The sequence below is a fragment of the Sphaeroforma arctica genome (assembly GCF_001186125.1).
Source record: "Sphaeroforma arctica JP610 unplaced genomic scaffold supercont1.1409, whole genome shotgun sequence".
NCBI lineage: Eukaryota > Ichthyosporea > Ichthyophonida > Sphaeroforma > Sphaeroforma arctica.
This window is the reverse complement of record NW_014039149.1, coordinates 3,567-15,660: the sequence shown is the minus strand read 5'-3', so window position 1 is coordinate 15,660 and position 12,094 is coordinate 3,567. Positions and strand designations below refer to the sequence as shown.

The 12,094-nt window shown below is 44.7% G+C and overlaps 3 protein-coding genes across 4 annotated transcripts; 2 read left to right on the top strand and 1 right to left on the bottom strand.

Moving 5' to 3' along the window:
• Nucleotides 1–996: 996 nt before the first annotated feature.
• On the top strand, nt 997–2,998 carry SARC_10837 (hypothetical protein; the record flags this gene model as incomplete). Its single annotated transcript, XM_014295106.1, has 2 exons — nt 997–1,205; nt 2,234–2,998. The coding sequence occupies 2 exons, from the start codon at nt 997–999 to the stop codon at nt 2,505–2,507; spliced, it is 483 nt and encodes a 160-aa protein (XP_014150581.1). The 3' UTR covers nt 2,508–2,998.
• Nucleotides 2,999–6,149: 3,151 nt separating this feature from the next.
• SARC_10836 (hypothetical protein) lies at nt 6,150–7,061 on the top strand. The gene has a single exon (XM_014295105.1). It carries the CDS (start codon nt 6,164–6,166, stop codon nt 7,010–7,012), a length of 849 nt encoding a protein of 282 aa, XP_014150580.1. The 5' UTR covers nt 6,150–6,163; the 3' UTR covers nt 7,013–7,061.
• Nucleotides 7,062–7,447: 386 nt separating this feature from the next.
• Nucleotides 7,448–11,882, bottom strand: SARC_10835 (the record flags this gene model as incomplete). Of its 2 annotated transcripts, none has more annotated exons than XM_014295104.1 (5): nt 7,448–8,243; nt 8,818–9,072; nt 9,329–10,154; nt 11,289–11,394; nt 11,725–11,882. In XM_014295104.1, 5 exons carry the CDS (start codon nt 11,880–11,882, stop codon nt 7,795–7,797), a joined length of 1,794 nt encoding a protein of 597 aa, XP_014150579.1. In that variant the 3' UTR covers nt 7,448–7,794. The 2 variants fall into 2 exon arrangements, with proteins under 2 accessions (XP_014150579.1, XP_014150578.1); XM_014295103.1 differs by having other exon boundaries at nt 7,448–8,164.
• Between the last annotated feature and the right edge of the window lie 212 nt (nt 11,883–12,094).

The following is a 12,094-nucleotide window of genomic DNA, read 5'->3' as shown; positions in this document are numbered from 1 at the left end:
GTATGTGTGTGTGTGTGTATGTATGTGTGTGTGTGTGTGTGTATGTATATGTATATATATAGAGGTACGTACACCTGTATCAGTTTCTCCCATTCTCACTACATGAGTAAATTAATAAGTTGTAGGAGAGTATGCTCCTTGTCTAGATATATCGATTTAAAATAGATGCTCTAATCATGTCGAGTATGAACGGATGCTTCTATCAAGCTATTGTGGAATACATCGCGCAACTGTATGCATATGCCATACGTACTTTGGTCTTCCCGTTGCCCCACCGAACTTCAGTCATTTAGCCGACTTTAGTAAGGCAGTGTCCTCGGGAGGAACGTGTTAATTCACCAGTTTTTAATATAGTGTCCGTGTTCAGACCTAGATATCCCTTGGCCCTTTTAACCTATTTATTTTTGCGATATAACGTCCACAGACACGGCGTCTTCGTATAGAGCACTGGTCTTTATTCATTAGCATACGCAATCTACCTGCTATTTCCATCTGGTCTGATCTGGTTCATAGGGTGTATCCTCCCAGTGCTCCACCATTCCGTTTCCTTGCAGATATAGCCTACTTAAGGTTTTTAAGGCCTGATCTACTGGCATCTGCCCTCACCATTCCGGCTGTATATGTTTCTCTCGCCACACAGTTGATTTGAAATCTTGCATGCGTTCATCTACTGACGTGCTGTCTTTTAATATTCCGGCTGTATATGTTTCTCTCACCACACAGTTGATTTGAAATCTTGCATGCGTTTATCTACTGACGTGCTGTCTTTTAATATTCCGGCTGTATATGTTTCTCTCACCACACAGTTGATTTGAAATCTTGCATGCGTTCATTTTCTGACGTGCTGTCGAGCCTTCCACATCATTGCACACAGTTGTTCCGTCATTGACGTTCAATCGTTGCGCGTACCGGCATGTTTTGTTTTTGCTTTAGGACGGAAATTACCAATCAGACGTTGGCTATAGACGTGACGATAACATCTTATTAATCTCATATATGGTTGTACACCGTTGTGCAGACCCGGATAGCCTTGGTGGTACCAAGCTCATCAGAAAAGTGGATATCCATGTAGGTAGTTTAGTAAGTTCTATCAATCGAGTGGAGGCGAGGCCACCCCCAGGTTCGAGATATCCAAAACGCCGGCATGTGAATGTGTGCGGAGCCCTGGATGGAAGCATCAGTTATATACAGCCTATCGATGAAAAGTATGTATCTATGCTTTATATATATATATATATATTATGTATGAATGTATGTATGTATCTATGCAATTTTGTGCCAAACGTATACACTGAAGTATGCGAAATGACAGAGGTGTGGGAAGAATCGGCCTGATATGCATCACGCTGCTGAAGCAAAATTATTTGTATATATATGTATGCAACTGAATTCTTGTGTTCTATATAAATACTCTTTGGAGTGTTAAACATGTGCACAAGGCAAATGAACGCTATGCTCTGATACGCATTCAGAAGTTATACAGAAAGGTTTTAGTTGTGATTCACGTATTCCCTCATTCGTATATTGGAGTATGTGTATGCTGTGCTTTATTGAAATATATCTTTGTAGAACGACTGCACATACTTGTTGGTGTTCCTCTGGGTGATAGAAATCTAGTTGGCTTTCATTTGTAGATTATATGCTACATCAACTCTTTCATGTGTGTTATATATATTTAGACCGCCGCATGGGCGGGATGGTTCGCGAATACGATTGACGCTACAACACGTTTGTTTTTATTTGAGAGAATGCACAAATGTCACGTGTATCTTACACGTTCTTCTGAGTCTCGCATTTATTCTGGGCCTGAGCCCGAGGACTTCATACTCCTACGTGTTGGGGTATGTAATGTCAATAGTAGGACATTTGAGAATATTCTGTTTGATGTTGCAAAGCCATTCGGGGCATCTATTGGTACTTTAATCTTGTACCACGGAATACGCACTTTTTAAACGCCTTTGAGTGAGTTCTTATATAGAGAGAGATCAGTGCACATTCCTGGGAAGGGTTGAAGTATGTAGCAATTCGAAAGTATCTGGATTTTTAGTCTTTGTAATTTCTTGAGATCCCTTGTTAATACTGTGAATGTCTATCTACCTGTTCCGATATGATTATATACCAGTACTTAACCGTTAATAAAATTTGATCAAGGTCACAAGCCCGTACTTGCATTCTATTTCTATTCTCTTGAACTCCGCTGATTCACCCACCGCCGCTGTGCCCCTGCTAACAGACTATACCGAAGGCTGAACATGATACAGACACGGCTCACATCACAGCTCAACCACAATCTGGGCCTGAACCCCAAGGCATTCCGCTTAATCAAACAAGAAAACTCGGTGAAGCTGTCGAACGCGGCTAAGAATGTGTTAGACGGAGAGTTGTTGAGCAAGTTCTCGTCGTTGTCGTTGAGTATGCGAAAAGAGTTGGCCAAACAGATTGGGAGTGACCACATACAGATCCTGCAGAGTTTGCAGGAGGTGGACCATGCAACAACCGTGCTGTAGCGTACACTCGTCGTTTAACGTATTAAACGCTCGTGCAAGTACTTTCCCGTATGTGGATTGAGGTTTGTTATCCCATCCCTGAAATCCGGATTGGAAATCATTATGCTGCCAGTGAATATGACGCAGGCCCCGAAATGTACATACTACAAAACTAGTCTATTTATAACCGTTTGTATCAGTCAAGAGTCTCCTTTGTCGCGGTTGCGGTAAGGATCTGGACTGTCGGATGTCGATTCAATTCAGACTACTTCTATACACTGAAGAAAACAATGATAGTACTCTAACAACGATAGTACTCCACTTTGTATAATTGGGTCTGATTGCTGTTAAATAGCCTTGAACGTATATTGTTTCTTCACAAACATACGGAGGTATACGGTATATCAGTGTTGTAGAACCTTGACTGACAGAATATCCTGGTAGGGAAAAGAGACTTAGAGTCACAGCAGCCCGAACAGGGGTGAAAAAATAAAATCTCGGGAACAATATCAAATCACACGGAAAGAACATGGACAGAACTGTGCCAGCCTATTTGTTTAGTACCACTTATCACATAGCCTTCTAAATCACACGACAAGAATATGAGCTGCACTGTGCCAGCCTAATTGTCTACCACCATTACTTATTACATAGCCTTCTAAATCACACGACAAGAACATGAGCGGCACTGTGCCAGCCCATTTGTCTACCACCACTACTTATTACGTAGCCTTCTAAATCACACGACAAGAACATGAGCTGCACTGTGTCAGCCTATTTGTCTAACAAACACCACTTATTACATAGCCTATTTCAGAATATCATTTGACACGGGAAGAACACGAACTGAACTGTGCCAGCCCATCAGGCTATTTGTCTGACACCACTTATTGTTTATTTAGCCTTCCAAATCAAGCATTTGCCTCCTATACTCTTGTCGTTTATAGTATCTCAGAATGTTTGAAATCTGTTTTACCGTTGGGTTGCGAAATACAATATGAAATCTCAATTCTGAATTCTCAACTTCTGTAGAAAGCCTTTATGTACCCACTAAGGAGACCCGAGTCTCATGTGACTCTGTGACTGCGAGTGACCCACAGTCCACAGACCACAGTTGCTTCACTCGCCTCGCACTGTTCACAGTCAGTCAGTCAAACGGTCACAGACTCTCGCTCTCACAGCTCACAGTGTCACAGAGTGACAAACAAATACATAAATATCCACAGACTACACACTAAAATCTTGACGTTTACTTGTATGATTCATTGATGTTCTATGATGATTGTAAGTAATTCAAGGTACAAATTTATGTGTGAAGTTAGTGGTCGCCTGGTCGTGTTTACTGTTTCGACTTTAGGCAGGCTCTCTACTAAGAGAAATCTTGATGCCACCACTGCAAGAGCCACCTAAACAGCCACCTACAATGCGAGCAACCTGCATTGGCAACCATTGTAAGAGCCACCTACAGTCGCCACCTCCACCATACCATAATATACTGTACGTATATACACAAAAAAATTCAAAATTTTCTAAGAATGATTTATTCCTAATATTACGCGTATATGTGTGTATTGAGACATGTCTTAGTCTTCACCGAAATTTAATTTTTTTATGTATTTATTGTCCTCACTCTCTTCAATTTGCAATCACCACGATTATAGAGTCCTTCTGGCGAAGAAGACTCTTGACTACTTCCCGCGATACCTGATACAAACCATACGCCAGAGTTAAATGCTTGGTATGGGTTGTAGATCAGCTTAATTGCATCGCCACCTCATACCAAGCCAGTAGTAGAGAGTAGAGTACACGACAATTCTCTGAGTCTCAACTAGAGTCAACTCTCAAGTCTCAGCTCTCATCTCCTTTTTTTTTTGCAGACATCCCTAAAATCGTTAATTCTTCACTCTGATATTCGGCTACAGATGGCACTAGACGCCCAGCTCTCGTGCCTTGCCTATCATGGTCCTACCCACAAAACATATATCCAAATGGCTGCCAAAGCCAATGAATACAAAGAACAAAATCACTACAGATCCCAGACCGACAAATAGCACTCAGCAGTACGTGCACACAAAATGCTACTGCTCGACAGAGATATCACAACTGATAAAAACTACGAGGACAAAATCTTCACGTCGCACCAAGCCCAAGTCGTTCTTACCAAACTACTATGGTACTTCAACACTTTTTGGTTCACAATGTCTACTAATGGGTCAGGAACTCTTGGTGGTCTTCGAAGCCCGCAACACACTGACATCGTCGCTACAACATCACACTCCAATTGCCTAAACGCTATTCTTCAAACTCTACTAGGTCCCACCCACCATGGTACAGACTCCATAACCTCGTGGTTGGCTGACAAAGACAAATGGATACATTTAGCAGTAATTCACTCCCACCTTAAATACTTCCTCACACCGCAAAAACAACCCCTCACACAATGCCCAGACTTGGCTTTGCCTGGATCCCTATTGGAAGAATCCTAGATATGACAGGAATTTCCCAAAGACTCCCATTTATTGCTATTGGACTTACTGTAAACCCCCCGCAACAACAACACCCAAATGCTATACTCCTAGCAATCCTCCCTGGCCGCATCTTTCCACCGCCATCTCGGGGCGGACCGGCTACGTCCAGATCAAACTTACTATTCCTTGTTGCTATGGTCCCCAGCTGCCTCCTTTTTAACTTTACTACAAAGTGACACACTCTCTACCCTATATTAATTGCAATTATAAACACTATGGATCCCTTACCTCATCGCATTACTACTAAGGCAGTGGTGTGGTCAAGCAAATTGCCCATATCACCCGGTATGGAACAAGTTTCTGCTCCAGTCCCCTAACTCCTTTAGATATCTAACACTAATGTGTATTGTATACTACCATGAAATGATGAATTGTTGCTCGAATTCTGTTGCAAGAACGTAGTAGACTTTCAATTCACCCACTATTGCAATAAATATTAACAAAAAAACAACAACACAGAGTCACAGACTCAGACTTCAGAGCAACGAGCACAACCCTAGTCGAAGTACGAACGTATAGAAAACGATATAAAACTGTTTAGCCAATCGCATTCGTGTTTTATTTTTGGATACTGCATACGTCATACTGCTGCCCAAGTCTGCTCTGTGCTCACTGCTGAATGCTGAGGACTGTGATTGACTGATTGTGACTGCTGACAGACTGACAGTCAGTGTGCAACTCTGTGCGTCTGTGTGTATTTTAAATTTTTGTTTTTGTTAATTTTAAACAATAAATAAATAAATACACTAGATATATATTCCGGACTGACAAGAGTAATTACTTACTCATATTATTTATAAAGGACAATCAAGAGAGTATGCAACTATGCATTAGGCGTAAAATTAGTTATTTATGTACAACACTACATAGCACTGTATAATTAAAAATAGCTGGACTCTGGAACTTGTAGAGGTTTGGAACTAATAACGTCAAGAGGATGAGAGTAGTTGCCCTGTAAAGAAGACTTCTAATAACTGTTAACAGTTTACTCATCAGTGTACATCACATACAGACTGCTCACTGCGGTTAGGTCTAAGAATAGTGCATGCCTTTAAACACAACAGGACACTTAGGAACGTATAAAGTACCTTATATCCGAGGTACTGCAAGTCAGACAAAACACGCTGCAATCCAAAGACATAATCAACAATGAAGTTAAATACGCAAATCTTTATCGCCGCTACCATCCTGGCTTCGATTGTTACCGCTGCTCCCATGCGAAAAGACGCAGAAACCTCTATAATCTGCAATCTTGCGTGGGCAAACAGTGAGCACGCACTGGATACGGACTGTACGGGCGCTGATATTATATTCGCAGATCCTTCTATTCCTGATGCGCGAGTGTCCAAGGCTCTCAAGGACCACAGCGTCGACATCATGGCATATCTGAGCGTTGGGACAGTCAACCCAGAATACACACCTGATGACAGGTTAGTAGCACTCGCCTGGAAGCAAAATAAGGACAAGAATAGTGAGGGTGATGTCTGGGGGGATTGGTTTTTCAACACAAATGATTTGATCCCGAAAGTTCTTCCAATCATGGAGGACATCATAAGTAGCTACAAAGAAAGGGGCTTTACTATGATCTCCACCGATAATGCAAAACCTTCCACCGGTGTCACTGATAATAATACTCAATCCAAGAGCTATGCCGACAAAGAGCGAATCGACCCGCGTTATGTGGCGTACATGCAGGAGATTGTGAAGTTTGCGCACTCCATAGGCTTGAAGGTCACGTTGAAGAACCCGTCGTATTACGTTAATGAACCCGCGGTGGTGAATGAGTTTGACGCTTACATTATAGAGTCTATGTTCAACTACTACCCGTGGGACGTGGATACACACGAGTCCCTCTTGTACACGCAGAAACCTCTTTGGTTGTTCCAGTACCCAGGAATCAATCACCTGACTAAGGATATGTTGGATGAGATGAAGGAGCGGAATATTCACTTGGTCTACATGGACTCTCCTTCAGGTTACCATCAATTCCGCGTTTAAAGCTGCCATCATACAAGAGTTAAACACCAAATAAACATCGAAATAGTCGTCACAGGATTTCGTACCATTGCTGCGATTCTTTAGTATTGCTAGGTTTTTTAGGTGGATCAGTACAGTATCTTAGATGTATCATGCATAGCTTACTCTTTCATCAATAGATACTGCTTCATTTAGAAGGCTATGATTGTTTGGAGATTGAGACCAGAAAGGTTTCAACATATGGTATGATCATAAAAATCATAACGTTCGCCGTATATACAGTCGCCGACATTCCAATCATTGCAGACACCAAATCAAAAATGGTCTCGTGATCTCGAATTCATTTGTAGCTTGATATAATCTGATACATATCAACAATGATTTTAGACAGCCCCAGGCTCTATGCACAAATACGCACATGCTTGAAAAATTCAGAATATAGCTAACTGAAATGGTATAACCCTTTATTTATGGCGCCGTCTCACGAACTTCTTGAGAAGGGCTAAAATCAACCGCTGCAGATTTTGTTGCACACTCAAATAGCGAGGCCTTCTTAAGTTCGGTATACAATGCCGATACCAATGTTCGCATCTATTCAAACGGGATAAATTTATAACTCAGCGCAATCACCACAACCTAGTTAAATAGTGTGCGGTATCAGATGATAAACTCTCGCGTCCATAAGGTTCAACCATGCGTAGACCGAGGTAAATATTATCAGCCGTAGTAATAGATGGGCGATATTCGAGATGATTAGAAGCACGCCACGTTCCCCTAAAGGTTTACATAAAAGTTCGAATCATCTAGAAGAACTTAGACACAGTAGTTCCATCGTCAGTAACCTTCTCAAACTTAGCTCGTTTCGTTTCGTGCGTACGTAGTGTGTCAGCTGCGCTCAAATCACTCCCTGCTGAGTCCATATTCCTTCTTTTCGCTGCCGAGGCTAACGAATCCATCCCACCCGAGACCCTGGACTGTGTGAGGGCAGCATTGCTTCCATGGCTGCTATCATATCTCGGGCTTGCTTGACATACACTCGCCACATGCTGTGCTGTGCTGTTGCTCGACCCCTTGTTGCTGCACTTTCCTCTGTCGAGTACCGCGCGAGGGGCGCCACCTTGTGCCCTCTTGCTTCGCGGAGTGACCTCAGTCTTGGCTCTGTAATCCATCAGGCTGGTGATAGTTCGTCGAGCATTGTAAGCCACAGCACGTTTGCTCCTACTACGGGTGTGTGACTTGCCTGGTCTTTGCACTGGCAACCATACGGAAGGATCGCGACAACCCGAGTGAAACTAAGGTCAGTGTTTGCACTTAGTGGGTATGTAATTGAAATATGGGCATGTGCTCTACATTATCAACCTGTATGAGGGTTGACAGTCACCATGAGCAGTCCCAGAAAACTATACCTCTGTCGATCGGAAGCGTATGGCGGACTACAAACTACACAACGACACTTTAAACGAAACACCAAACGTATACCAGCCCCAAGTCTCCGCCACTGAACTGGGCCTCAGGCAGTATGTCCCAACAGTTCTGAAAGTGCAACTCTAAACACACAACCATCAGGTAGTCGAGCACTCGTGCTGTGGCCCACATAGCCGAGCGCACCTCTCCAGACAGGTATCTAGTTTGTCAAACTGTGAGTTGATTCTATCGGGTAAACGAATATCGACCTCACACACAAAGTTGCCCAGAGATATACATCCACAGCGTCCTCACTCCACTGGTCCGGCACATCGAATCACCCTCCCGGAACACAACACAACACAGCACGCACACACAACGCTACATCACTGTTTCCAGAATAGTCAGTATTCGCAACTCACTTGTCACGTGCTTCTCCTCCGCCGAGTCGGAATCGGAGCAACCCCCATCATCTCCCTCCTTATCCGTAGACTTGGCATCGCTATCGCTTTGCTGAATTTTTTTGTCGTCTTCTACGTCATCACATTCCCTACTATCGCTACCATTCCATTGGTCGTCGGACGACTCTGCCGCTTTCCATTGGTCGCCAAATGGTACCGCGCTTTCCTCATCGCTATCCAGGATGTTTTCGTCGGCTGCACCGTCTTCCGGCAACTCTGTAGACGTGAACATGAGGTCAAAGAACATACACAGCCTGGTTAGCCCCAGGAACGTACACAGAAGCAGATCCCAGTCCCATTGTACTCGCTCTTGAGGTGACAGTGAACAGAAGATACACCGGATGGTCCGCTAGCGTGTGCGCATATAACTAAAAGATATATATATATATATGTGTGCATAGCTGTGCCTTCCAAATTCCAAATCCCAACCCATGCATGCCCAAATCAATTCTAAGTTCACGAGATACACTACCTGAATCGGGCCCTGTAACCTTTTGCCGAGGTCTCCGCCTGCATTTCCGCTGTCTCTTCGGCTCCTCTAAAGTACCCCCCGCGTCTACAGACCGGTTTGCCCCGCTATATTCATTGTGGTTCTCGGAACCTTTGGGCGTACGTGAGCGTGGTGTACCCAATTGATCCGCCCCTATATCCCGCCTCTCCGGACCAGAATTGCCCCAAGGACTTCCGCCAACAACCCTGTGACGCTCCCCTCTCCGTCGCACTCTTACGCCTATCTGCTGTTGGGCGTCTGAGTGAATCCCCTCCCGCAGGTCGCCCTCTCTTAACTGATCGGGTTCATCGCGACACATCGCGTCTGCGCCACCCTCCAAACGCTCACCACCAATGGCGACTGAGCCTACGCCACTCTCGCCAACCGGGCCACTGATACTATCACTTGCGGCATCATCGCCGATATGGTAGCTGCCATCACTGTTCTGGTCCAGATCATCATTATCGTCGTTGATGAATGCGCTCTCATCGCCATCATCCATCGACTCATCATCATTGTCCACCCCACCCGAGCCATTTCCAGCTCGACTATATCCACCTTCGTTACACCCACCCCTCTTATGCTCACTCACAACAGCTCTACCCCGTTTCTCTCTCGTGCTGGCGCGTTGTTGTGCTGCACAAGGTTCATCTCCACCTTGCGCCGGTGTGCTCCTCAGTGTGTCTTTAACACTCACACGGTTTCGCCGCGTGTGTGTGTGTGTGCGGTGGTGAGCGCCCGTCAGCTCGTCACTGTCCGATGACTCATCCTCGTCATCGAGCGATTCACTTGCGCCAGAAGATTCGGACTGTGGGGGTGAGAATAGAATATGTGGCATGTGTGGTTGGAAATTTGCTCGGTGACATGTTTCTGGCTTGAACACACCTAGAGATGGGGCTAAAGGAGAAAGACTATCGTCAGTAAATAGGGCTGAAGTGGTCCTACGAGCACACACTTACGCATGCAAAAGAGATTGGCGAGCAAAACTGCATCATGATAGCACTATACGCCATCACAAAGACGCACCCTAAAACCATAAACGCACATTCTGGATGTCAGCGACTGCTGTATTAACAATCGAGTGCAACAATTAGCACTACACGGCATCTGGGTCGTGACTGCAGATCACACCAAGCCCAATAAATATTCTTCGTAGTTCATGGAAACTTCTTGTTCTCACATGACAAACCAGATGAGCGTTCAGGACAAAAGGTACCAGACAAGGTGTCGAACCACAAGTCACTATTCGAGGTATGTAGGGTGCACCCAGAAAGCCAGTATAAATTGCGCGTTACAACCACACTTTATCAAACGAAGAGAAGCATCCAGCTCACGTTGATGTGAACGGACAGATGCGGGAAGCAGACTATTGGGAAGCAAGACTATTGGGGAGCAGACTATTGGACAGCAGACTATTGGGGAGCAGACTATTGGGAAGCAGACTATTGGGGAGCAGACTATTGGAGAGCAGACTATTGGGAAGCAAGACTATTGGGGAGCAAGACTATTGGGGAGCGTACACCCTGCACAAACCATGCTCGCTCACACTGATCGAAGGTGTGGGAGGCGATCCAAAAAAAAATGGCACGTCATTTGACCAACTGCGGATATGGTAAGTAGCACAGTTAGACACATCGAACACACGCATAGACAGGCGACGGCCGTACAGACTAGACCCAGTGTGTGTGTGTGTGTTGACAGGCCATTGACTGGGCACATCATTTGGCCCACTGCGGATATGGTAAGTAGCACAGTTAGATACATCGAACACACGCACAGACAGGCAACGGCCGTACAGGCTAGACCCAGTATGTATGTGTGTTGACAGGTCATTGACTGGGCACATGGTTGACCTGGAGCATATGCTACCCCTATGGAGGCACCTACGATACGTCTACTCTTGGGTAAGGTACAGTGTTTACCCATAGAATACTATACTTACACTTGAGCAGTTCGAGTCTTTTGAGTTCCGGTGGGTTTGATAGGACTCCTCTTGGATTGCATACGAGTGCTTGCGGTAGAACACCAGCCGTTTCTTCCAGCCAGCTCTACAACAGAAGCGTGAGTAAAATCAACTTGGCGTATGGTTTTTGTATGTACGGTACAGAGGCATGACAGTGGGGTTTGGATCATGGCGTAAATCTGGAGCAAGAGACTAAGTGCCAGTAGTATTACCAAGGAAATGTGCAATCCGTGCAAACCCCTATGTAAACTTGCACCTCAACTAGCACGCTACATTTCGGGGTCACGGTCCGAAATAGCAACCACTATTGGCAACACACGCATAGACTGTACAACCCATGCCCTTAGCAGTACTCCGTTGTATAAACATTTTAACGTTAACGCGGACAGGCAAGCACGTAGCCCCGGCCACTCACCTGAATGTGGCGTGTTGGTCGTCAATATCAATAATCAGTGGATCGCATTTGTCGTCGTGCTGTCTGACGATGCGCCCTACACTCTGCACAATGTCTGTGCGTGGTGTTGCAAAGACCAAAGTGTCCAGTGACGGGATGTCAAGGCCCTCGCTAGACATGGAGTACGTGCCAAACAACACAGTAGAATGCACCTAGTAATGGAGGTGATAATGGCATTGATAAAAAAACACAGTAGAATGTACCTGATAAAGGAGGTCAATATGGCATGAATAAACAACACTGTAGAATGCACCTAGTAGTGGAGGTTATAATGGCATTGATTAACAACATAGTAGAATGCACCTAGTAGTGGAGGTCATAATGGCATTGA